Source organism: Onychostruthus taczanowskii, unplaced genomic scaffold (assembly GCF_017590055.1).
Source record: "Onychostruthus taczanowskii isolate IOZ18803 unplaced genomic scaffold, ASM1759005v1 scaffold1, whole genome shotgun sequence".
Taxonomy (NCBI): Eukaryota; Metazoa; Chordata; class Aves; order Passeriformes; family Passeridae; genus Onychostruthus; species Onychostruthus taczanowskii.
The window spans coordinates 34,345,809-34,371,201 of record NW_024496525.1 but is presented as its reverse complement, the minus strand read 5'-3'; the positions used below and the strand labels follow the sequence as shown (position 1 = coordinate 34,371,201).

Here is a 25,393-nt window from a genome sequence, read left to right as displayed (position 1 = left end):
TATATCATACAGCAGGTTTACTATAAACTCTGAATAAAAATGGACACTGTTTTTTGCATTTAAGTAGTCTATCTGGATTTCTGCTTTTCATTTACTGGAACAAATCTGATACTGCTTCCGGAATGAAAGCTTCCCCTGGGGTTAAACAATTCACACAGTGATTTCCAAAAGCTACTTGCACATAGCTTTAATGACGTAAGGTTTGTAAAGGTCAGGGCTGGACTCCTGCAAGGTCTTTGACACAGTCCCCTCCTGCCTCCTCCTGAACTGGAGAGAGATGGATTTGATGATGGGCTGTTGGGTGGATGAGGAATTGGTTGGGTGGTCACACCCAGAGGGTAATGGTCACCAGCTCCATGTCCAGACAGAGGTCAGGGGTCTCTACTGGGACCAGCACTGTTTAATTAATGGCACACACAGTGGGATCCAGTGCAGCCTCAGCAAATGGCACCAAGCCCAGAGGGACTGCTGACACTCCTGAAGGATGAGATGCCATCCAGAGGGACCTGCACAAGCTCAAGAAGTGGTACCACAGGAATGTCATGAGGCCGAACAAGACCAAGTGCTGGTGCTGCACCTGGGTCAGGGCAGCCCTCGGATCCCTGGGGATGAAGGGATCAGCCCTGCCAGGAACGACTCCAGCTGCTGCTGGCGAGGCTGGCCAGGAGCTGGCAGTGTGTGCCTGCAGCCCAGAAAGCCAATCCCATCCTGGGCTGCAGCCCCAGCAGCGTGGGCAGCAGGGCCAGGGAGAGCCCTGCCAAGAGCCCACCTGCAGTGCTGCATCCAGCTCTGGGACCCCCAGCACAGGAGAGATGGATCAAAAGAGGCCACAGAGGTGCTCAGAGTGCTGGAGCACCTCTGCTGTGAACACAGCCTGAGGCAGCCTGGAGAAGAGAAGGCTCTGGACAGACCTTATTGAAGTCCTTCAACACCTGAAGGGAGCCTATGGACAAATGTTTTAGCAGACCCTGCTGGGATGGGACAAGGGGTAAAGGTTTTGAACTGAGAGGGTACATTTAGGTTATACATAAGGAAGACTTTTTTTTACAATGAGGGTGGTAAAACACTGGCACAGGTTGCCCAGAGAGGTGGTAGATGCCCCAAACCTGGAAACATTCAAGCTCAGGTGGGATGGAGCTGTGAGCAACCTGGATGAATTGAAGATGTCCCTTCTCCTTGGAGGGGGGTTGGACTAAATAGCCTTTAAAGGTCCCTTCCAACCCAAACCATTCTGTGATTCACAGTTTCTTACCAATGCTGAAGCCAACCTGGAGATGTCAAAATTAACCCAAGAGATTAAATACTGTTGGACAAGTTAACCTGATTTTGAGTCTATTATTATTTATGTCATCACACATGGATTTTGCCTGTGCTCTGTCTATGAAATAGTGTCTGCAGCCTACAGAAGCAAGCATTGCTAATTACTTGTTCACATGTGGTTTCCATCTATGTTTATTTTGTGGGTATTAACCTGAAATTAAGTCAACACAAAAGAAAAAGAGGAACAACAAAACTGAGTATTTTCAGAGGCAACACAAGCCTCAGTCTCGTGACAGCTGCTGTGCCTTTGCAGAATTTCAAGACACAGACACACATTTTTTTTCCCTTCTGCTGCTATTTCTGTTATGCACGTAAAAGGGAGAAATCAGCTTCCCAGAGAAAATAATGGCTTCAGCTGTGACTGATACAGAACAAATCAATATCCACCTAATCCAGAAACAAGACAACAGGCACACGTTGCATACTGCAAACTCTTCAGTCCCAGAACTCCCACCTCTGCTGCTTTAATTCAGAGGCAGCTGGCACAGCACACTGGAATTTCACTCAGCAGACACTTGAAAGCAAGTGGGGCAAGCACAAGCTCCCTCTCTGTGCATTTCTCTACGTGCACACAAACCTGTCTTCGAGAAATCAAGCATGAGACAGACCCAATGACTTTACTCCAATGAATGTGTCAAGATACCAGGGAAAGAGTGGATAAACATCTAAAAAGCAAGTTACACACTGGGTACCTGCAATGAAATAGGTCTCAGAATCACCCTTCAGTCCCCCACCCCCAATTTGGCACTGAACCAAGTCAGGTCCATGAGGGCTTTACAGTGAATTCAGAGTCTGAAGCTCTTGGTCCACTCACACAACAGGCAACAAAACAGTGACCTGGGATAACAAATCTTGAGAGGGCACATGATCCAGGTGCAAGACAGCCCTGACACTCACTGCCCACCTCATCTCAAAATAGCACAATGTGATCTGGAAAGCAACAGATAAAGATGTTGGGAACTGCCGTGCTGCTGTCCGAGAACATTAATTTAACACAAGTGACCAAAAAAAAGGTGTAGAGAGCTGTGATTTTCAAATTGAAGATGCAGTTTTAAATAATCAGCAGTAACAAAACCAAGTGAATCATCTCACTTATCACCAACAGGCAAACCCAAACCAACAATGGATTCACAGTTGTGGCTAAAGGGTATTAACAGTTTGTGAAAAGTCATGTGGAAACTCAATACTTGTGGTTGAAAAGGATTCAATTCCAGAGATGATTCAGGCATCTTCAGCACAGCTGTAACCACACACTAGAGTATGTTCTGTACCTCAGAAACTGTTTCTAAACTCCAGGATAATCTTCTAAACCTGATGTTCAGGAGTTGTTCTGAAAGAATTGCCCATCCACCCTCAAGGGAAAAAAAATAAACCCAACCCCTCTTAAATCCTCTGCCAGCTAATCTATAAGAGAGCAATTCTTAAATATACTGCGGTGCTGGTTTCAGTTGTAGTGCACATGTGTAACTACAGCCTAAATACCATCACCATTTGCCTGCAGTGCTCCTGGGAAGGCTGGAGGTGAGTGTGTGTGCAGAGCCAGGAGCACAGGTTGGAGTCTGCCAGCAAAGCAGAAGAAGCATGAAGTCTCAGCCATTTTACAAGTACAGGGCTGGTTTTGCACTCAATGGCTATTTGGTGGAATAATAAAACAAAGCTCTCCTGGGGAGATGTCCAAACATAAACCTCTCTGCAGAGAGAAACTTTCTTAAAGGACCCAGCCAACCTCTAAAAGGTTTTGGTAAAGTCTCCTCATATCAGTCTGTTCCTCCATAAGGCAGTGTTCATTTTTGGGTTTCAACATCCCCACTGAGCATGTGACACCAGTTTCTTTCAAATCAGTGTTTGGGATTTTAAACACCACTGGTGTAATTACACCCATCAATTTCTCCAACCCACCAAAGATCTACCCAGTCTTCCAGGTGCACTTAGGAGGAGAGAATGAAGCTGCTTGCAAAATTCTTGGGTATTTTCATGAAGGAAATAATGCCTGTTGAACAGTTCTCACACTCATACAAATTAGCTGCTGTTTGGTTGAATACATTCATATCTGCTATGAAAAAGATGGCTCTATCAGCTGCTTCTTTATGAGCTTGTTCTAAACCAGTGATGTGACAGTGCAAAACTACTTATTTTCTGTTTCATCAAGAAGTAATTCCTTCAGGCATTAAGATGTGACATAAAATCTTTTACTAAATTGAGCAATTTCATTAAGTTTTCTGTGAAGAAAGCAGAATACAGCATGGAATACAAAAGCTGTTGAAATGTGCCGGAGGAATATCATTGGGAAGGTAACAAACTATGCAAGCCATAGGCCTGTATTACACATTTAAAACATTGTCTGAGACATTAAATAACCACAGAAACAGTTTTATATAATATGACTTAGCATCTGTTGCTCAAGAACTCAGGAGCAAACATTTACTCTTGTCTGATTAATATTAGCAACTTAAAAAAAATAAAAGGCATTCTTCTGATGACTGAAATACATTCCCAGGGGGAATTCAAGCACCACAGTTCTTTCCACAGAAAACCTCCAAATAAAACAGGGCCAAGTATTGCCTAGAGAGATTAAACACCAGGAACGCTCTACACAGCAGAGATTCTCACTTCAGGCAATTCACTTTTTCCTGCTTTTGAGGGAGGTGTTGTGAACTCTCACTCTCTTCTGCACGGAAGAAGAGATCTTCAGAGATGCTTTCTTTGTGAGGGACCTTTCCACAGCCCCAGGTTTCCATAGCAACAGCTGAGCATCCTCTCCACCCGTCAGCAGAGACTCATCCGTGGGGCTCCAGCAGAAGGAGCGGACGGTGGCCGAGTGTCCCCCACACAGGGTCCCCACCAGGCTCAGGCCAGCAGTGCTGCAGCTGATCAGGTGGATGTCTCCTGTGGAGGTTCCCCCAATCAGGAAGAGCTTCCCTGCCTTTTCGTGGTACAAGCCACCCACCAGGTAATGCAGGCCGTGGTTTTCAGCGCAGACTGACTCTCTGACATCCAGAACGTGCAGCAGGGTTATCGGCTCCTCGGTGTCCAGCTGAGCCATGTCCCACCAGCAGAACCCCTCATCGTGTGTCATGCAATAGACCTGTTTGTAGTCCTCCCCAGACCAGCCAAGAGAACTCACGGATGAATCTGAATTGCAAGTTGATATCAAAGCATCATCTTCATTATCCTTGTTGATGTCAAACACGTTCACCAAGCCATCGGTTGACCCAGACACGACCAAATTGGGTTCGTTAGGATGAAAACAGATTTTGGTGATGTCATCATTGTGACTTTCAGAATAGACTCCCAAGGGCTCTTTAGCGGCACTGGCACAGTCTGTAACTCCTCTTGCATCCCAAAACACCAGAAACGTGTCCTTTTCAACTTTCTCCGTTCCGGCACAAACGATGAGGTCGCTGCAGCTGACGTCGAAGCTGATGAAGACGTTGGAAGGATAACCACTGAACACCTGCACGGGCTTCTGCGTGGCTGAGCGAACATCCCAGCACTTGACGGTGCCCTGGCTGCAGGCTGAGAACACCACGCTGTCGCACGTGTGCGCAAACCTGACCCCGCTGAGGACGCCGGCGTGGCCGCGGTATTCCCGCAGGAAGCCCAGCGTCTCCCTGTCGTACACCCTGATGGATTCATTGGAGCAGGAAACGGCCACCAAGCGGCTGCCCCCGGGCTGGGCAGCTCTGGAGGTGTGGATGTCCAGCAGGTAGGCGGGCTCCTCGCTGGGCACGCAGCGCCTGGCTATGCGCAGCCCCGCCAGCTGCTCCTCCACCTTCTCCAGTGCCGTCATCTCACCAGAAACCTGCAACAAATAAAAGCCAAGGAGAGCTTTAATTACAACATTCTTCAACAGTGTTACCTTTAAAAAGACTTACAAGGAAACATCTTGCGCAGAGGTGATGCACGGAGCTAAAATTCAATTATCCCGATGTCCTCCCCACCACAACTCCATTCACAGGAACACAGGACAGGAAAGGCTCCCCGATCCAAGGAGCTCAGTCTCTCGTGTCTGTAAGCACTACACCAGATAATCCCCTTAACAGATTAAACAGTCTATCTGGGAATCCTGGGGAAGTCACTTAGCTAAATTTGCTTTATTATTTTTATAAAGGAACACGATGTTCTCCACAAGTGGAAACAAAATGAAGTCACCCCCTCTACCTGAGGAGAAACAAGTTTTGTTCTGGGAAGCACAGCCCACAAACAGTGAACTTCTGTGCTGAGGGACATGCCCAGAGGAGGCAGAGAACAAGACCAAAATTACACAGCACTACAGCCTGAAATGGCCTGGTGAGGTAATTTTACAAGTATTTAGGTGCCCAATGACGCAGAGAAACACCTGCCAGCATTTCAGGGACCACCTAAACAGGAGATGTGACCTGTGGAATTCACTGCAATTAAGCACTTTGGTGTTTTCTGAGCCTCCTGTAAAACCACAGAACACTGACTTTTAGTGCAGCTGATAAAAATCTTCCCTTCAGAGGCAATTCCTCTCTGGCACTACTGAACCCTTCTAGAAACCCAAACTATTTCAGCAATGCACACAAATGCAAACTTTACCCAGCAAAACCAAAATTAAACAAAATTCTTTTGGATTCTCTCACAGATTCACTTTGAAAATATGCCCTAAAAAAAAATAAAAACTTACTTTTCCTTTCTATAACACAACAGAAACTTCTATTCTGTAATTGCAGTAAAGACTCCATCAATTCAGAGTCAGGAAAAGCACAGCAGCATTTACACTTTAAAGGGATATTTGCAATGGTTTTAGTGGTTCACAAAGTACAACCACTTTTTAAAGGAAGATGTAGGTATGTTACTACAGTCATCCACTTCTGTCAAAAACACAGGTTCAATGAGACCACTATTCTGCATTTAAAAAGAATACAAACCAAAACATTCAGGGAATGACAGCAGGTTTTAAGGGGTCAACACTCCAGTGATTTCTCACTGGTACTGATATCTCCTTAAGGTCTGGACCAGCAGCCAATCCCAGGTACTATACGCATGAAATGACCCTTAAAAAAAAAAAAAAAAAAACCAAAAAACAAAGAGAAATGGAATAAAAATCAGGCAGACACAGAATGTGAGAAAATATTCTCATGCCTTCCCAGCTGTTCTATCATCAATTTTTCTGCAAATTCTCCAGGCTGGATTTTTAGAGGTGGAATGTGCAAGCTTCCATGTATTACTTTCTTTAGTTGCCATTATTTTAACTGCCCATGAGAGACTAAAAACAAAAGAGAAGTTGCTATGACAAAGCTGCATTCTGATTTTTTTTTTCTTCTTGGAGTTGTTTGTGGTTTCAAGGGTTTGCTTTCCCTCCTCTGGTTTGGTGTACACAAATATTCATGACACCATGTGACAAACCAGCAAATTCTTAAAAAACAGCTTAAGCAGGCACACATAAAAACTTAATTCCCAAGTCACAAATAATCTCACTAAGCGATTTGCTTCAGCAATATCCTGACAATGAGGTCCCCAGGTTGATCTTCTACATCAAAGCAACCTTTCAGAGCACATCTACCAGTCATTTTTGCCATAAAATGCAGACATCCTGTGGAAACTCCTTCCCCCTCTGAAGCAAAGAAGTTCAACGTGTTTTCTGGCATTACCCTGTGCACAACCTACCCACAGAACTTGTTCCTTCCTTACTTTTCTGGGTATGTCCTCAAATGAAACAAGCTTTTACTAGAACTATTACATAAAGCCAACTGCTCTCAAATGCTGTTTGCTATGCTGCTTGAACACAAAACTGTTAAACAGCCATGCAAATGAATAATATTAACTGAAGAAATAAAATATTTTTAACATTATTAATTAGGAAAACTGCTTAATTCAATTTACTGAAGAATTACAATGGAAGCTTCTATTTAAATAGAGTTTCAAACACACATGCTTGAGGGTGGAGAAAGGAGTTTTCATAAACCAGCTCTCCTGCAGTGCTATGGTTACTAAAAAAATCTAGTTCTCTCTGTAAATTTCTTGTAAGAAAAATATAGTTTTCCAAGCTGACCTGAATTTAAAGCTCTAAATATTCAGACTTAGTCTGCTCAAAAGGCCAAGTAAACCCAAACAGACACGTTCCTGACAAATGTCATCCATTTGGAAGGCAAGCTGCAGTTGTTTAAATATTACTGACTATGATAGAGAGTATCTTTCAATAAGCAGTTTCTACAACACTCATGTCAGAGCTTTTACTGCTGGGGAAGGTGAGGGAACTCTGCAAATACCCAGCAGCTGTAAAAAGCCAGAGTCTGCAAAAGGAGGTTCATTCAGTTTTAATAATATTTTCTGGGAAATAAAATTAGCTCAACACAACTCCTAAGCTTTTGCCCAGAATGACTTAAACTACAGCTATTCTGAAATACCAGAAAATGATGTTCATGTTTTCAGACAGAAATGCAATTTCTGCCATCAGGAAGGTGAAGGTTCAATTCTATTTCCACTGCAACAACTCAGACTTGTGTTCGATGGCAGCCAGGTTTTTGCTAAAAACTCAGTAAAATGTCTGCTTTAGCAAGAAAATCTTCAGACTATTATGAAATTGTGATTGAAGGTTATATAAACAATTCATGCTCAAACTTCAGGGTGTAGCTGCCAGCCCTTCCTTTTCAGAAGGGGAAGTCACTGTTGTATTTTGATGGGAAAGTTTAAATGGCAGGAATAGGATCTGTGTTAAATTTATGAGACAAATAGGAAACAATGGTCTTCCAAACACAATAGAAGATAACTAAGCACTGGACTGCAGCCACCTACAGAGCACATGGTCCTCTGCACTGAAGCACTTTCAGTTCCTTAAGTTCAACAACAGAGGTATCTGTTTTCCAAAGAATCCTTTGGCAAAATCAGAGTCTTTGAAACATTTGGGACACAGCACAACAGCCAGTTGTGATGATCAGAGAGAAGAACTTTGTTTGTATGACAAAGTCTCTGACACAAAGACTCTTACCAACAGCTTGCTCTTGGACTACTCCAGTCTCAGAAAAAAATCACAGAGGGCACTGGCCAAAAGCTCTTCTTTCCCCATGGATCCTCCTCTGCTCAGAATGTGAGTTAATTCATTAAATTCAGGTTTTTCAGTTTCTCCAGCCAAGTCTGGATCTATAGTCTCAACACTGACAAAATCCAGGGGACGTCAAGGTGCCAGGAACCTCCACCAGTGGGATGACACACCAGCACCTGGCTGAAGGTGTCTGGCTCTGGCACTCACTTGTGCTTGACCCAGAGGTGAATCCCATCCTTAGGGATCACCATGCCTTACGTGGAACAGCTGAATCTTTCAGCTGCATCCACACCTGCACCCCCCGAGCCAGGAAAAGCCACTTTTTATAAATTAAACCTGAAACTTCTATCAGACCTGGAACAACACTCAGATGGATGTGTTCTATGAATTAAGTACACACTTACATGCAACCCCTGCACATCTCCTGGATACCACAACTACCAGAAACAATAAGCTTCTGGAAGGACACTCAAAACTCATTACATCTTGGGAACTCAGAAAAAATACCATTCTCTGAAATAACTTAAAAAATTTTGACCTCCAGGGCATCCTACAAGGCTCCTTTAAAAAAGAAATAAACTCAATGTTTAGAATAGAAGGCACGAAGTGGAAGTGATGCCAAAGAGGCAGGACAGGATTTCCAGATGCCTTTGTTATGTGCTTTTTACTGGTGGAGTGTGGAAACAACCACACAGCAAGACTAGAAGCAGACAGCTGTGCTAAAGGCAGCCCTTTCCAATGGTGGAGAAATGAAAAGCAAACACCTATCTGCACAAACTAAACTTAACATTGTCCCAGCACTTACTGCTGTGCTGTTTGACTAACATTCTAATCGTTGCAGCTTCAGTTCAAGCCAACAGGCTCATCAGTCCTCTTCAATCCAGAATGTTTTTCAAAAGATAAACCAGCAAATCATAAGTTATTTCCCTTTTCCTTTGAGTGGTGTACAGAAGATGCTGCCAAGTTGCATAGTTCTCCTTTCCAAAAGGGAATGTTAGCTCAAAAATATACAGAAACACAGCTTTTCCTTTGAAAAATACAAGGAAAAATGTGGAAAAATGGCACATTCTCAAAGATTTAATCACTAACGTAAGAGTAACTTACGAGTAGGAGGGCAGAAACACGTAATAAAAATGAAAAAGACCTGTAGTTCTGGCAATCTTCTCTGCGAGGTCAAATACCAAAAATAGCAAGGGATCCGAACAGCAGCAGATGAAATCTTGAACTGTTCTTTTCTACCACAAACAATACAAACAGACCCTCCCTTTATTTTCACAATTATTACAAGTTCCAGAGCAAGCTGAGAACAAACCCAGAGCTCTGAGCAGCGGGAGGCTGCTCGTGCATGCACAGGACATGTGGATTGCACTGGGGAGCAGAGCTGCCAGGGCAGGGAGAACACAGCAGTGCTGCACTGCCCCAGTGCAGGGAGAGCACAGCAGTGCTGCACTGCCCCAGGGCAGGGAGAACACAGCAGTGCTGCACTGCCCCAGTGCAGGGAGAACACAGCAGTGCTGCACTGCCCCAGGGCAGGGAGAGCACAGCAGTGCTGCACTGCCCCAGTGCAGGGAAAACACACAGCATTCTGCAGAGACCTCTCCCCACTGGCACCACTCCCCAGCAGAAGACAGACCAGCACATGACCTGAGCACAGAGGGGAAGCACAAAAACCCCTCAGGAACGCTCAGTTTCTCCAACACGCACTCTCCCATAGCTGGGTTTGTTGTTTCACCCAAGCAGAGTGAGAAGGGGTTTTTCCAGCATTCCCATAAAGCCTGCTGAAGGCAAAGAGCATTTAGTCATCAGGCAGGAAGGGAATAAAATGCACGAGAGGCTATGCTAAAGTGCAGAGACAAGATGTAACTGCCAAGAGAATTATTTCATCCTCTCCAATCAGCTACATCTCGCTTCCAAATGTAAGGCACAGTCAGAAAGAAGCTCCGTGTAATTCTTCATTTGCAGTACAGAGAAAATTGTATCAGAAGAATAAAAAGGAGGAAAAAGATAAAACACAAAATCTATGGGAAGATCAAAAACATTAGGTCTACCAAGCTACTTGCCTTTCATGAAATCAATTTGTGCCCTCCCACCAGGACTGAGCTTTGGGGTACAATCCTGTTTAGCAGTGGAGAGAGGAGCTGTAGGTGGGAGAGAGAACCAAGGAAATGGCCTTAAACAGCATTGGCTGGAGGGAAAAAGTAAGAGTCAGAGGTAGGAGAGAATAAAGGGAAAAAGGCCCAGGTGCTCAGTGCTTTGGGATTCAATAATTTAAAAAAAAATTAAATGGAAACTACAACTGTTCTGAATTCATCTTTTGGGGACATAAGCAACTGTTCACATCAATGCAGAAACAAAACCGTTTTTGAATATTATACTGGGCATCCATAGAGAGAATGCAAAAACAACTTCTGAACTGGATCAAGCATAGCTTTAAATGCATAGATCACAAAAACCATACAGTGACTATTTTCATCAAAAGAAAACTTTCAAATTTTTTTTTTGTTTGGTGTAAGATTCTGCATTCAAACTAGAAAGATCTATCCTGATTTTGCATCCAACGCTGGAAAATATGGTGGAGATCTACAGAGATCTAGAACATTTAGGCATGCCTTCAGGTCCAATGTGCAATTAACATTCAAGCTTCAGTAATTCAAAGCCTACTGACAAAAACACATGAACCAAAGAGAATATCAGATGACCAATTGAAAAAATGTAGAATAATCCAATCTACAAATAAAAAACTCAAATAAACTAGAAAGCACTATATAAAATAATAGAAGTGCCAAATTGCAAATTTTGGCTTCAAAATTAAGGCAATTTTTTAAAAATATGATGCTCAGATTGCTAACCTACCTTCTCTAGAACAATTTAGAAGACCCTGACACAAACATGGGAAACACAGTTTCTAAATACTCTAAGAAACTGTGTAAAACAATGATTCAAACACATTGGAGAATATCCCTTTTCAATCTTCTCTTTTCATCCAATTCCATGCCTGTGACACAGTCCTACTAACAGAGGAGCCACAAAGGAAGCTGTCCCTGAAATCCCACTCTGCCATGAGCAGCTGGACCCAGCCAAGAACCTCCCTGTGAGGGGGAGCTTTCCTTGTAGTGACCTCAGCAGGCAGAGGATGTGACTGACTGCATCCAGGTGTGGGTGAGGTGGTCATCCAATAAAGGAGTAATAAGAGGATAAGAGATGCTCTATTTTGCTCTCATGGCTATTCTCAGATCAAGCTGCAGCAGAAGCAATCCTATTTCATAAAAGCAGGTCTGAAAGGGTCCCAGGCAAAGGGTAAATTACAGAAAGAGATACTGCAATTAGGCTATTTGTATTCTAAATTCTATAAATTATGTTTTCTTCTTTTTTTTTTTTTTCCTGGCACAGAATACTGTCTTTAAAGACACTCTGAAAGCTCATCTATGCCCAAATTGCACTCTCAGAAGCTTCTGGAGAGGTGAACAACAAATGGATTCTGGAGAACAGGGAAACTGTCCTAGTGCTGGGCTCTGGTTTTTGCACTGAGACATGGGGGTCAAAGATTAGGCTTGTGCCTGCTGCCTGTAGTGGAATCACAGCTATCCTGCCAGTCTGCTACAAACCTTGAAGAGAATCCAAGTCTCAGCCTTCTGCACTTGTGCTTATCTCATCAGACCACAGGCACCACAGAAAAGTCATTTCCTTTCTCCTGCGAGCACCTCCCACCAAACACATCACACTGAGATGACTTCTTGTGACCACAAACACAGGAAAGAAGATCCAGGACTAATCAGCCTCTCAAATAACAGACAGACACAGCTGCTGGAAATCAAACACAGAGGGTACAATGGTCACCTGCATGTAGCATTAAGTTTTGATCCATTCACACTTCAACACAGCAGCCACGAGCAGCTCAGAGGAGGGTCATGCTCACCAACAGCATTTTCCTTTGTGAAGAGGTCCAACAGCTTTGCTGTCTGACTTTGCACTAGAGCTATGCACTGAGATGGTCATCTCAAATCAGACAGAAATAAAGTATTTACCTAAGTGGATTTGAACAAGAGCCTGGCCTACAAACACTTCCCAGTCCTGACTGTGGCAGAACAGCTTGCTGAGCAATTCCCAGCAAGGACCAACATTCACTCCTCGCTTTCCCAATCAGTGAAACAAGGAGAGTGTTTGCCCAACTCACAATCCTTGTGCACACAAACATTAGTGAGTACAGTCAGCAGCACACTTTCACACAAAAAGCCCTGTTCTGAATGTCTACACTACAAGATATAATGCAGAAGTCACTGTGACACCGTGGTGCACCTGCAAATTCCACAGTCAGAAAGTGCTCTGATGCCCTTTCAAGTTTGGGATTACAAGAAAGGACTCCAAGGGTGATGAATTTCAGGGCCATTTTAAGCTGAACAAAACACCACATGAACGGACAACACCAGTGATCCACCCTACAGAGAAAGGTGAAAGGAAAAAATTACTTGCACAGCTGCATGAATAATTTAGTGACTCTGAAACAACACCATTTATTTCCTTCAATTTAGACACTGCCACTTACTACCAGCATCCTCCTATAGAAGAAACCTGGAAATAAGTAAGAAGTCTTCCCAATGATTAATAAAACTTGCTGAAATTCTTCCAAATAATTTATTTCTACACCACAGGAAGTCTGGGAAATTTCAGCCTGAATTTAGCAGCAACCATAATAAAAGGATATAATGAAACTTTGCTGTAACTGGAAAAAGAGTTTCCACTACCACACACTGGTGCCAAAATACCTACAATGAGATAAAGTCAATGTTTTATTTACTGGAATACTTCATAAATTCTTTCACAACAGTAATTTACCTTAAGTACACTTCATTATCAGAGCTCATTCCTCAAAACACAAGCTATTATGTTTTCAGGACTCTTTTCTTAACAACCCAAGCTTAAATCAGTCACTGCTGAACAGATAAGAAGATTCCCCTACACATGCACATGTAGGGGAATACAAGATAAACAACACTTTTGTGCTTGGTAGTTCTCAGCCCCACTCTAACACCACTGCCCAAGCAATTCTCTGCAGTTCCAGGTCTATTCCACAGGCACAAACATCTGCCAAGCCCACGCAGGGAAAATGACTTCTCCTTTTCCTCATCTGCTTCCCCAGAACTTGCAGATCACTAAGGTGTCTCTGCCAGTCACATCCCACAATATCCTTTTTTTTTTTATATTTAGCTACTCCAGAACATCCCCACGTCAAGGTAATTTGTCAGACCCTCTCCAGTTTCAAAGCAACAAGAGAAACCTGAGACCCCTGTGCACCCGTGACAGTTCACAGACTATCAGTTTCCAAAACATGCTCTTTGTGCACAGGCTGACAGCTGGAGGCTCTGCTGAATCTTTATCATGCCCTAAGCTCAATTTTCAATGCTTTGTAGCAGACAAAAGGAAAAGATGTCATCTAAGTGACAACAGGAAGATGGAAGAGGCTGAAATAAAGGGATTCAGAGCTATGTTGCCTTCATCCTGATCAGGAGAATTCACTTTTGAGTCTCCACAAAAGATGCTAAGGCGTTGAGGATGTGGACATTGAAGCCATAAAAGGCACTCTCTTCAGCACTTTGTTTTCAGGAGCCTTTAGACACTGCTTACTCTTGAGCCATACACAGAACTCAGCAGCAGCTTTACCAATGCCATAAAAGATTTAAAAAAAAAATCAGCTTTTACTTTTCATGGCACTCAAATGCACAGTGATTTTCCATGCTCCACTGGAAGTTCACGTTCAACTGTTTTTTCACTCTTTAAGTGATTTAGGACTCAGTCACAAGAAATAAAATCATGAAAGGGAAGGACAAAGGAGAAAATGGGCAGGTATTGATACTCCAGACTCTCTGATCAAGAGATCTTCTGCATGCAGCAGCACAGACAATCCCTGCTGGCAAAACCAGAACTCCATGTTTTTGTTAGGACCCACAAACCCTGAAGACCTAGGTGGGGAACTTTATTTTCTGAGTTCCTCAAACACCTTTCCAACGCCTTCAGCAGCCTGCTGCCCCAAAATAATGCAGGGATAAAAAGCAAAGTCGAGAGCTTTTTGCATTTTAATAACCCTGCTCTCAAGCCATGTTTGTTCTCAATGCTTAAGTAAACCCACATTTCACAGGGTCATAGCAGGCTCCCAGCAGTGCCCTTTGCCGAGGCCAAGGTCTTGGTAGCTAAGCCATAATCAAGTGCAGAGAAGGAAGGGTGAGATGATGCAGGTAATGGACTGTTTATTTACAAGAAGTAGCTGGATGCTTTGCCTTGTGTAGCTTGGCAAAGACAGAGACTGAAGGGGATACAATTACTATCTACAAATACATCAAAGGAATAAATGCTGGGGAGGGAGGGGAGCTACTCAAGAACAATACTGGCACAAGAGTTTAAAAGTATAAACTGACCATAAATAAAATATGGAGCAGAAATCATAAAGTTTATCTTACAAAATACTTCCCAGTTATAACAGTGGGGGTAAAAACTTTAACTGTCTTCATCTGCTTTTATAACCCCGCCAGCCTGGCACCCACCACTGTCCTTGCACAGCAAAGAACCCAAAGAGGAAGGCAGACTGAGAACCAAGCAACTCTGAGATAAGCTGGCTCATTATTCCTTTCTGGAAGATACCACACTGCCAGGCAGATAACAGCAAGCCGCAGTATTTGCTCAGTCCATAGCTCCAAAAGCAGCATTAGGAATTTAGTAAGAGGGCATGTGTGTGCACAGAGAGCACGCAGCTTCCAGCTTAGGGTGGCCTGTCTCCTAGAACTGTGGGGACAGCAGCCTAAGGAGCTGAGCGTGCCCTCCACGCAGGCACGCCCAGCGCCGAGGGTTTGGGTGGAAAAGCCCAAAAATCTGGGACAGACCGCGGCTGTCATTCCGCTCCCGGCCACCGGGTGTCGCCAGGGACCGCCGCAGAGCAGCGCAGACCGGGATCGCGATTTACCCCAGCCAGTAATAATAATAATAAAATAAATAAATACATAAATAAATAATAATAGTAATAATAACAACAACAATAATAATAACAATAAACAACCCGGGCATTAATAAAGCACCAGTATGTTTTTTTCTTCCTTTTAAAAGCCTCTGTTCCTCAAATCAGACCGTTAACCAAAAATCACACTCTTCACTTAGAGCTATCTAGCAGAAAAAACAGAAGGGAAAAAAAACCCAACCAAACTGAACTACGCCACGACTTCATCAGAGGTTAACAATACACACGTTCTTTATTAAAGTCTCATTTGGTGATTTTAATCCACAGATCCGGATCATTCAGACTTGATAACAATGCGAGATACAGCTCATGTGCCCATGAAAGGCACACATAAACACACAGGGAATGACTGACCTGTGTGCATTTGTATTTGCTCTTGCAGCATCCACAAGTGCTGAGCTCAGAAACACCCAGCACTCACATTTCCTAGGGAAGAGGGACCAACAAACCAAAGCCAGCAACTACAAAACCCTTCCTCTCTCAACCTCTTCCACTCATATCTAACTCCCACAAACACTCCTGAAGCAGGAGTGTTCAATGCACATCTAAAGTAATAGTTGCCCAAGACATTAAACCACTAGAATTAACTTTTCTTTAGATCTGTTTTTCTTCCTTTCAAAACTGAGTCATGTATTTCCTTATATATCCTGGCAGACATTGAATAAACTGAAATCAAATCCTCTTACCTCAAAAAACTCCTTCATGAACTGCACAAAAACTGAAGTCAGTTAGAACTGCTACTAAGAGCTGTGTGTTTCTAAACAAGAAATTTTGCTTTCACAGCTGCTTGTCCCTTCTGATTGCACAAAGGAGTAATAGCACTTAATTCCAGCCCTCCCACTCATTCCCATAGCAACAAAGGTACACAAATTATTATTATGAAAAGATCCCCAAATTACTGAAAAGTGAACAATACCTGAAGCTTCCTATTCCAGGTACTGCCAGCATACAACTCCAGTTTGCCAATTTTAACTTAATGCTGAGCTGCCTTCTCACCAATTTAACTGCTCACCAATTGTACAGCACTTTTGTATCTTATTTTTAATGAGAAGCTGAGCAATGGTTTTGCCCTGAAATAACAAGCAGCAGAAAAAAGATTCAGTAGTTACAGTGAACTGCAGAGAGCTGCAAGTGAAAAGTTGTTAATCAGTTAAAAACACAAAAAAAAAATCAAGTTTCTGCTGAAGAAATAAAGCAATTGCAAGAAAGGTTATAAACAATACAGCAAAACAATCATTTTACTTTAATTTTGGATTTGCATAATTTAATTAAAGTCAGCATAAGAACTAAGAGTGCTTTAATTCACCTGCATTTTTACAGCTAAAATTCAGTTGCCATGTTAAACAAAGAACCCTTTCATTTTGATTTTTATTAGGCTTTCATTTATCTGGAAAAATACAGAATTAAAAAAATCTAGCAAGTGCCCTTTCAAGGCCACAGTGCATTCTCATATAAAACAAATCTCAAAGAGGAAAACAAACTCAAGTTTTAGTCTCAAACTAAACATTAACCTCAAAACATTTTCAGCAATACAAACAGTGTGATAAAAAACAATACAAAACCCTGATAATATTAACAATCTGGAAGAAGGGCTTTCAGATGAATGTGAAGAAGGGGTGATCAATTCCAGTCTGTAAAGGGTATAAACAACAGTACAGATGGGTTATGTTGCAAAGGAGATCAGACTAGATAATGTAATAGTCCTTCTGGACTTTAACACCTGACAGAAACAGAATCAAAATTTATCAGACTGAAGAGTTGATAGCATAATATAGACTTGGAAAATGGACAGCTGCAAATATTTGCTTCCTGCCAACACTTCTAAATTATTTTGGTTGTTGAAAAGACTCAATCTATAAGACCTAGACAGAAAACACATTCTATGCTGGGACCTTCAGAACAGCCTCATGGAATTACCCAGTGTTTGTGCTGCTGCAATTTGAGTGTGATTTTTACAGCCCTGTACACTGGCTGAGCTGCTTCTTTCCCACCCCCACTTCCTGCTTCCTTCTCACTGAAATATTTTGTTAAAACTTGCATTGAAATATCAGCTAAGGCAAAAATACATCATAGGAACAATTCAACCAAGGCAATATTCTGGCATCAGACATCCTTCACTCCCAGTCTGGAGCTTTATTTACCAAAGCATCCATCTCTATCCCATTTCCCAGTCCCTCCACCTTCACTCACTTAAGAAGCTAAAAAAGCACTGTCTCAGTCATGTGCAGAAGTTACCTCCACATGCATTTAACTAACCAGCCCCAAATTAAATGCAGGAGGAAATAAGAGAGGAAAATGCACCAGCAAGAATTTATGTAACTCTTTTAACTCCTCTGTTGAAGGAAAGGGGACAGTTGCAGGGACATGAGAAGCAGAAGAGATGAAGGAGAAGTGGGTGGTGGGTCAGGGTGAAGGTCTCTGAGGAGGGCAAAGGCACATTTGAGGCTGAATTTCCTAACCCCACAAGGGATTGGGCAATATGCTCTTTTTCTGCTTTTCTTATATCCTCCATTGCCCATCTTGCACCTGAACTGCTCTAGAGTGCAAAAGCACACTCCAAAACCTTGCCAAGACCCTGATTCACAATTCTCAATGCTTCTTTTTAATGTCTGCTGTGAAAGCCACTAATGGGCTTGTCCTCACACAGGAGAAGCTGAGCCCTATAAAAAACATCTTTTCATGCACCAAATAAACCAAAGTTTTAGATTGTCTGCAGAAGCAGCTTGGTATCAACACAGCTGAGCAGCAGGGTAGTGCTGATTTCCTTCTGTTTTGCTCATTTTTCTTTTTTTTTTTTTTGCTCCAGAAAAGCTTGAAAATACCATTATTTTTTATACTTCCAGTAAAAAGCACAACAAAGCTGGAAAACGCTGCCAGCAGGCAACTACCATCTGGTCTCTCAGGAGACCTCCCACGCAGTCAGGTACAGACCAGACCCCAGAGCTGCCCTGCAAAAATGATGCACTGAAAGAAAAAAGCATTTTTAAAAAATTCATCTTGAAAGGTTGAGAGAATTGGGATTGCTCAGCCTGGAAAAGAGAAGGCTTTGGGGTGACATAATTGCAGCCTTCCAGTACCTGAAGGGAGCCTGCAAGAAAGATGGAGAGAGACTATTTACCAGAGCCTGGAGTGACAGGACAAGGGGGAATGGATTTAAACTGACAGAGGGCAAGAAGAACTTCTTCCCTGTGAGGGTGGTGAGGCCCTGGCACAGGTTGCCCAGAGCAGCTGTTGGTGCCCCATTCCTGGGAATGTTCAAGGCCAATCTTGTATGGAGATTGGAGCAACCTGGTGGAAGGTGTCCCTGCCCATGGCAGGGGGTTGGAATGCGGTGATTTAAGGTCCCTTTCAACCCAAACCATTCTATGATTCTATGCTCTTTTTTAAAAAACATTTTAAGCCACCTGAACATCATCAATCCATGCACAGAAGAACTCTTATGTGGAAAAAATAAATTAATATATTTATTTCCAGAAGGTCTAAGACTGCAGAAGAAACAGGCAGGGCCCAGGTCATGCCAATGTATGCAGAGGCTGCCCAGGAATTCCAGGCCCACCTTTCCCTACAGGGCTATTCCTAGACCCCATAAAAAGATATTTGGAGGAAAACAAACAGCTACACCAGTCTTTAACTCCAAACAAACAGAAACCAAATGCAAACTTTAAACAAACTTCTAGGTGCTGTAAAATCAGCAGGTAGAAACCATGGGATTCACATGAACACAAACCTGTTCAATCTCTCTGCTGACACGAACAATTATCTTCAGGAGCTGCTCTGCACACACACTTCACTGAATCTGATTATTCTCTCAAGCAGGAAACCCACTGAAATATGAGGAAATAAAAGGCATTAACATAACTTAGTTCTGAGAACAAAGTTTTTACAGACCTAAAAACCAGCATACTAAGAAAAGAGTTTGTGTTTCTGCATTCTTTCAAGTATATAACACGTCCAGGAAAAATTTATTTAGAATTATAGTATTCCAACCAATATGAGCCAGAACACAGAATTGACAATTCCCCTCCCCCTCTGTGTATCTTGTAGGAAAAGTTAATTCTGCAACACAGTATACTTAAAGATATTCTGTTCATTATATAAAATAGAAGTGCAATAGGATATGCATATCACAGCTTTGGCAGTAGTTTCTGTAACTACTTTTTTATTCAAAACCATAGAAAAGTTTCTTTTCCTTTTTTTCCCCCAAAGGAGTAAAACTACCAAACAAAACCACACAAACTGCAACTTTAATTTCTTCTTCTGACCTCTTCCAGATTTGTTTGGGTGTGGGGTTTTTTTGTTGTTTTAGACTGTCACTATCATTAATAAAGATTCCCATCTGCACCAAACCCGGGTGAGGTCAGCGGGTGCTCACCAGCGTAACTTCCTAATACATAAATTGCATTAAATCACAACTCCTTAAGGCTGGAAAAGCATTTGTGATCCAGTCCAGACATCAAGCCAGCACTGCCAATGCCACCAGCAAACCGTGTCCCCAGGCACCACATCCACAGGGCTCTGGGCATCTCCAAGGGACGGGGATTCCACCACTGCCCTGGGCAGCCTGTCCCTGCCGGTGGTCCTTATCCCGACCCTTATCCCTGACCCTGCCGGTGTTCCTTACCGGATCCTTATCCCTGTCCCTGCCGGTGTTCCTTATCCCGATGTTATATCCCTGTTCCTGTCCCTGCCGGTGTTCCTTACTGGGATCCTTATCCCTGTCCCTGATGGTGCTCCTTATCCCGATGTTATCCCTGTCCCTGCCGGTGTTCCTTATCCCGTACCTTATCCCTGTCCCTGTCCGTGCCGGTGTTCCTTACTGGATCCTTATCCCGGCCGCTTCATGGGATCCCTGTCCCTCCCGGTGTTCTTTACCGGGATCTTTAACCCTATCCCTGCCGGTGTATCCCGATCCTTATCCCTATCCCGTCGGTGTTCCTTATCCCGGCCGTGTCACGGGTCTCTGTCCCCGCCGGTGTTCCTTACCGGATCCTTACCCCTGTCCCTGCCGGCGCTCCTTATCCCCGCCGTGTCCCGGTCCCGGTCCCTGCCGGTGTTCCTGTCCCGGTCCGTGTCCCTGTCCCTGTCCCTGCCGGTGTTCCTTACCCCGATCGTTATCCCGGTCCCTGCCGGTGTTCCTATCCCGGTCCGTGTCCCGGTCCCGGTCCCTGCCGGTGTTCCTGTCCCGGTCCGTGTCCCTGTCCCTGCCGGTGTCCCTGTCCCTGCCGGTGTCCCGGTCCCGGCCCGGGTCCCTCAGAGCCGCCCCGGCAGCTGCCGCGTGCGTCCTGTCCCGGTCCGTGTCCCGGTCCCTGTCCCGGCCCGGGTCCCTCAGAGCAGCCCCGGCAGCTGCCGCGTGCCCGCCGCGCGGCCTCTGCCAGCCCCGCCCCCGCCGCCCCATTGGCTGCAGCGGCCGCCATCTTCCGTCTACGGAGGCGGGGAAGGAAACGACGCACGGGAAGGGGATTGGAGCAAAGGCGGAGGGGCGGGGTCGTTGGACAATCGGCGCGGTCTGATTGGCTGGTGCAGGGAAGCCCCGCCCCGGGGCCGCGGGCGCGGCTGCGCTCGGCCATGGCGGGGTTGGAGCGCCCCGCCGGGAACGGGCACGGAAACGGGAATGGCTCTGGAGTGGGACACGGAGCCTCCCCCTCCAGGACAGCAGGATTATTTCATTATTTCCTAGGAGGGACCCAAACACGAAAAAGGACAAGAAGGTTAATTAGGTTTTCCCGGATGCTTTTTTTTTTTTTTCCAGTTAAACTTCCAAACAGTATTTTCTCTCCTTTTCTTATTTACCTATTACTGGGCTAACTCATCCAGGTTATGAAAAGGAAGATGGCATAACTAATATTTGCTTCTTTTAGTGTTTTATTTATATTGTCCCAAGTTTTTTTAATTTAAAATTCCTTGTTCTGCTCTGAATTTACTGTGCAGAACTGATGAGCAGCATTAATCCATAACCTTGGATGGATGTTATTCAGTGATGAAAATAACTTGTACCTTTATTCTCATAGCAGTTTAAACCACATATATGGTCTTTTCTCATAAATTATGCGAATCATATTACCAAGCGTCCTCCAGGACAGCAGGATTATTTCATTATTTCCTAGGAGGGACCCAAACACGAAAAAGGACAAGAAGGTTAATTAGATTTTCCCGGATGCTTTTTTTTTTTTCCAGTTAAACTTCCAAACAGTATTTTCTCTCCTTTTCTTATTTACCTATTACTGGGCTAACTCATCCAGGTTATGAAAAGGAAGATGGCATAACTAATATTTGCTTCTTTTAATGTTTTATTTATATTGTCCAAAGTTTTTTAATTTAAAATTCCTTGTTCTACTCTGAATTTACTGTGCAGCACTGCTGAGCAGCATTAATCCATAACCTTGGATGGATGTTATTCAGTGATGAAAATAACTTGTACCTTTATTCTCATAGCAGTTTAAACCACATATATGGTCTTTTCTCATAAATTATGCGAATCATATTACCAATATCATGGACAAATAAATAATTTCAAGACTTTTTTTAAACATAGAAATATTTTCATTAGCTTAGTTTGCACTTCCATTTTTAAAAATGGAAATAAGAATTTGAGCAATGTATTGTTCTAGCAAGATAAAAAAGGCTTTAGCTAAACCCAATGACATGCTGAAGTTACATGGACAATGACCATAGAGCAGTATAAAAACCACACCTTGTGGTTCAGTCTAATGCCACCTTAAAGCAGAAAGTGAATCAAGACTTCAACGTACTGACAGTTTCATTTGTCTGTCACTAGCTGTGTGCAATATTTTAATTCTACATGCTCCAGTATAACTGTTAATTTTACTGTTTCTACTTACGTAGGTACATAAATAATGCATGTATTTATGTTCTACCAGTGCAGTTATCTGTCTGTGAGCAGAGATTACCACTTTATTGATAACTGCAACATTTTGAGTAGTTTATTAGAACCAGGTACTTTTCCTGAGGAGTCACAGATGCACAGCTCACTGAACTCCCATGAAAAGTGCCCCTTTATGGTTTATTTTTGTTCCTTTAACAGTTATTTGATTGACATTTTTACAGCGCAGTGCGCACAGAAAAATTTCGAGATACATCAAAGCACAAAGGCCCAAATGACACACTCATGTTTTCATAGTAAATACCTTTCCCTCTTTGTGAAGCCTCGTCCTGCCCGAGCTGTCACCCAGAGCTCAAGTCTGCTCACACTGGTGAGATTAGTTCTGAAGAGTTCCAAACAGGAGGCAGATGATTTCACTGAGAACACAACATGCATTATAAGACTGTGTTGCAAATGCCAGTGTTACAATAAGATTTTCAGCTGGTAGTTTTTCATCTGAGTTTCCCCAGGGCAGTTGCCACAAATTCATCAAATACCTTCTGGTCATTGTTCACATGGTAAAAACAGCTGCAAGATCAGCTGGAAAGCCACAGTTTACAGCCACGGGTTTGGTGCCCAGTACTCCCAGACATGTGCAGCTGTATTAACAGAAAATACCATTTTTTGGGTAGCACACCAATGCTGCTTTTAAGGTGGAGATGTGTACCCATGCAGCTGTGAAGTTTACCAGAGGAATTGCAGGGCAGATGCTCCAGAGATCACTTGTAACTTTTGACAGACATAAAAGATACAGACTTGACTTTGGAGACATAAAAGATATTTTGAGAAAGGAATCTTTAAGATCTCCACCTTAAAAGAAACCAAAGTCTAAACAAATCTGAGTTTCAGTGTCATGTACTCTAGGCTAGAGGTCAAGAACTCAAACAGCAAATTGTCTGGAATGAGAATTTTTTTTTTTTTCCTGTGTGTTTCCATCTACCTAATATGCCAAGGTTATTTTTGTGGCAGTGTAGTTTGGCTTGCAACTTTTCCAGTGTAACGATTTGTAATTAGCTCCTATGTGCATAGAGACAAAGTGTTACATTCCAGGGATCAGCGAACACAACTCCATCAGCAGATTCCTGCAGCTGAAGTAGCAGAAGTTAATGCAGTTTGCTGGAGAAAGTGGTTTATTTTTAACATCTTTAAAAGGTACAGCTCATTGGTTTCACTTGTCAGTTCTCCTCTTTGTTGGGGATAAGGGGGAGGGAGGAGCTTGCAAACCTCTCTCTGGCATTTTTTTGGCAGTTCTATCTGCAGAGCTTGACAAAATGTACAAGTGAGGCAAATTTATTATGACTGATGATAATCAGGTTTTGGGATTCACTGAAGGCACTTCAATGCTTAATTGCCACTTAGTGCTGAATAAGCATTTAATAAACCAAAATCAAGGGCTGATTAAATTATATACTCTAATTACATACTATAATAAAAAGAAGTTTTGATTGCAAAGTCAAGTTGTTGGGTAAAGACACCATTTTTAGAGGTCAGCTCAGAGTTAGCAGTGCCTGACTTCACATAACCTAAGCCAACTTCCTTCATCCTGCAGTAACAGAGATGTGTCTTTCATCTCTTTGCTACAGCAATCCTTAATTTTAATAATACTGAGGTCAGAACAGTGCTCACAGTTTCTCATACCTGCACAGGGGGCCAGGTTAGGATTTTATAGTGGATCCTGATGAAAGCAAAAACCTGGGCCATGCGCTGAGGGCTCCTCCTCAGCCTCCCTGTTTCCTGTAGCTGTCCCCAAGAAGCTGAGTGGATGTTCTAGGCACATTCAGGTAGGAAAACAGACTGCAGACAGGTATTTCTGTTTTCCTGGTCATCCTCACTATCTGAACAGGCCTGCTAGGGGTGTACATATTGAAGTTTGATGGTTTTTTACTGTCAGTTTTGTTAGTGGCAAGAATTCCAGATTCTTCCCTGAAGCCAAAAGATCAAGCTGAGCACCAGAGCAGGAGCCTTCCTCCCACCTCAGAGGTAGCAGAGGGCAGCTGAAGTGCACAGTTCACCCAGTGCATGCTCACTTTTTCCTGTACTTGTACAGAGGCAAAACAGTGGAGCCAAGCTTGAGCATTACCTTCCTGCTGGCTTTTCCCAAGAACCTGAGTCAACCCTCCCACGTGTGAGACTCCTGAATGCAAAAGGCATGCATTGTAAAGCAGCTCAGATCTGCCTTTTGGGAGGGGCAATTTCTTGAGAAGGAAGATTTGCCAGATCCCACAGGCTGTACAGGTTTTTGTTGGGAGGGTACCATCTTTATTTTTGCTTCAGCATCTGATCTCCTTACCCCAACTGAGACAGATGGACACCAAGATCCCTTACAGAAGGCTGGTCCCCAAAAGCCCAAGTCGAGCCCTAGGCCACTGTATCATTTGTGTATTCCAGAACTCTTGATCCTAGAACAGGGTTCTTGCATAACTACTGAAGTGTCATGTATATAAATTCTAAAATAGTCATTTATTTGCATTGACAAGAAAGAAAACCTGGCGACCAGAGGTTTAAAAAAGGTGCCCAAACAGGTCACTAAGTGTAAAGAGCCAACCTGGCCTGAAGCATTTATTATTTTTCTCTCAGCTGTAGGTTAGTGAGGTTAGTCAGCCTGAAGTCTAGACACAATACCAACACTGACACACAGCCAGTGCATCAGGAAAGAACTGAAGTGCTGCTGCAAGGCAAGCACAGTGCAGTGCTAATTACCATCGCTGGGAAATCACTCTGAGTGCCAGAGCTGTTGACTCTGTGCTTTTACCACTGTCTTAGAGATTAGCAACTTTTTCCACCTTCAAACCTTATTTAAAATGATCAGAGAAAGTATTATGTCCCATAAACATCACATCAGATAAAATATTCTCACTCTTAAAGCTGAAAGTGTCAATTTGAGTAAAAGCTTTATTTAATTTAGGGTTTCAGCATCTGCAGCTGATGTACTGCAGTCCACAGCAATAACCACTAAGCAATCAGGAGCCATTACAGCATGAATAATGCTGCAAACAGTAAATCACCAAAACCAAATTATTAAAGTACCTGCTGCACACAGTGAAGCATGGGAAACAGCATCCCTGAATTTCCAGTTCAAAAATCTTTGCATGTTAGTAGAAATCTGGGTCATCATGTTCTGAAATTTAATCATTCTATACGAGGCAAACATGATTACATCCCTTTGCCTAACAGCATGAGGTAA

At 43.2% G+C, this 25,393-nt stretch overlaps 1 protein-coding gene across 7 annotated transcripts; it reads right to left on the bottom strand.

Moving 5' to 3' along the window:
- Positions 1-2,470: 2,470 nt before the first annotated feature.
- Positions 2,471-20,512, bottom strand: WDR89 (WD repeat domain 89). Of its 7 annotated transcripts, none has more exons than XM_041402441.1 (4): positions 20,433-20,512; positions 19,057-19,153; positions 16,246-16,399; positions 2,471-5,122 (listed from the first exon to the last, which is right to left on the bottom strand). In XM_041402441.1, the coding sequence occupies exon 4, from the start codon at positions 5,108-5,110 to the stop codon at positions 3,941-3,943; it is 1,170 nt and encodes a 389-aa protein (XP_041258375.1). In that variant the 5' UTR covers positions 5,111-5,122; positions 16,246-16,399; positions 19,057-19,153; positions 20,433-20,512; the 3' UTR covers positions 2,471-3,940. The 7 variants fall into 7 exon arrangements, with proteins under 7 accessions (XP_041258375.1, XP_041258385.1, XP_041258396.1 ...); XM_041402451.1 differs by lacking the exon at positions 20,433-20,512 and adding an exon at positions 20,324-20,403; XM_041402462.1 differs by lacking the exon at positions 20,433-20,512 and adding an exon at positions 20,313-20,393.
- Between the last annotated feature and the right edge of the window lie 4,881 nt (positions 20,513-25,393).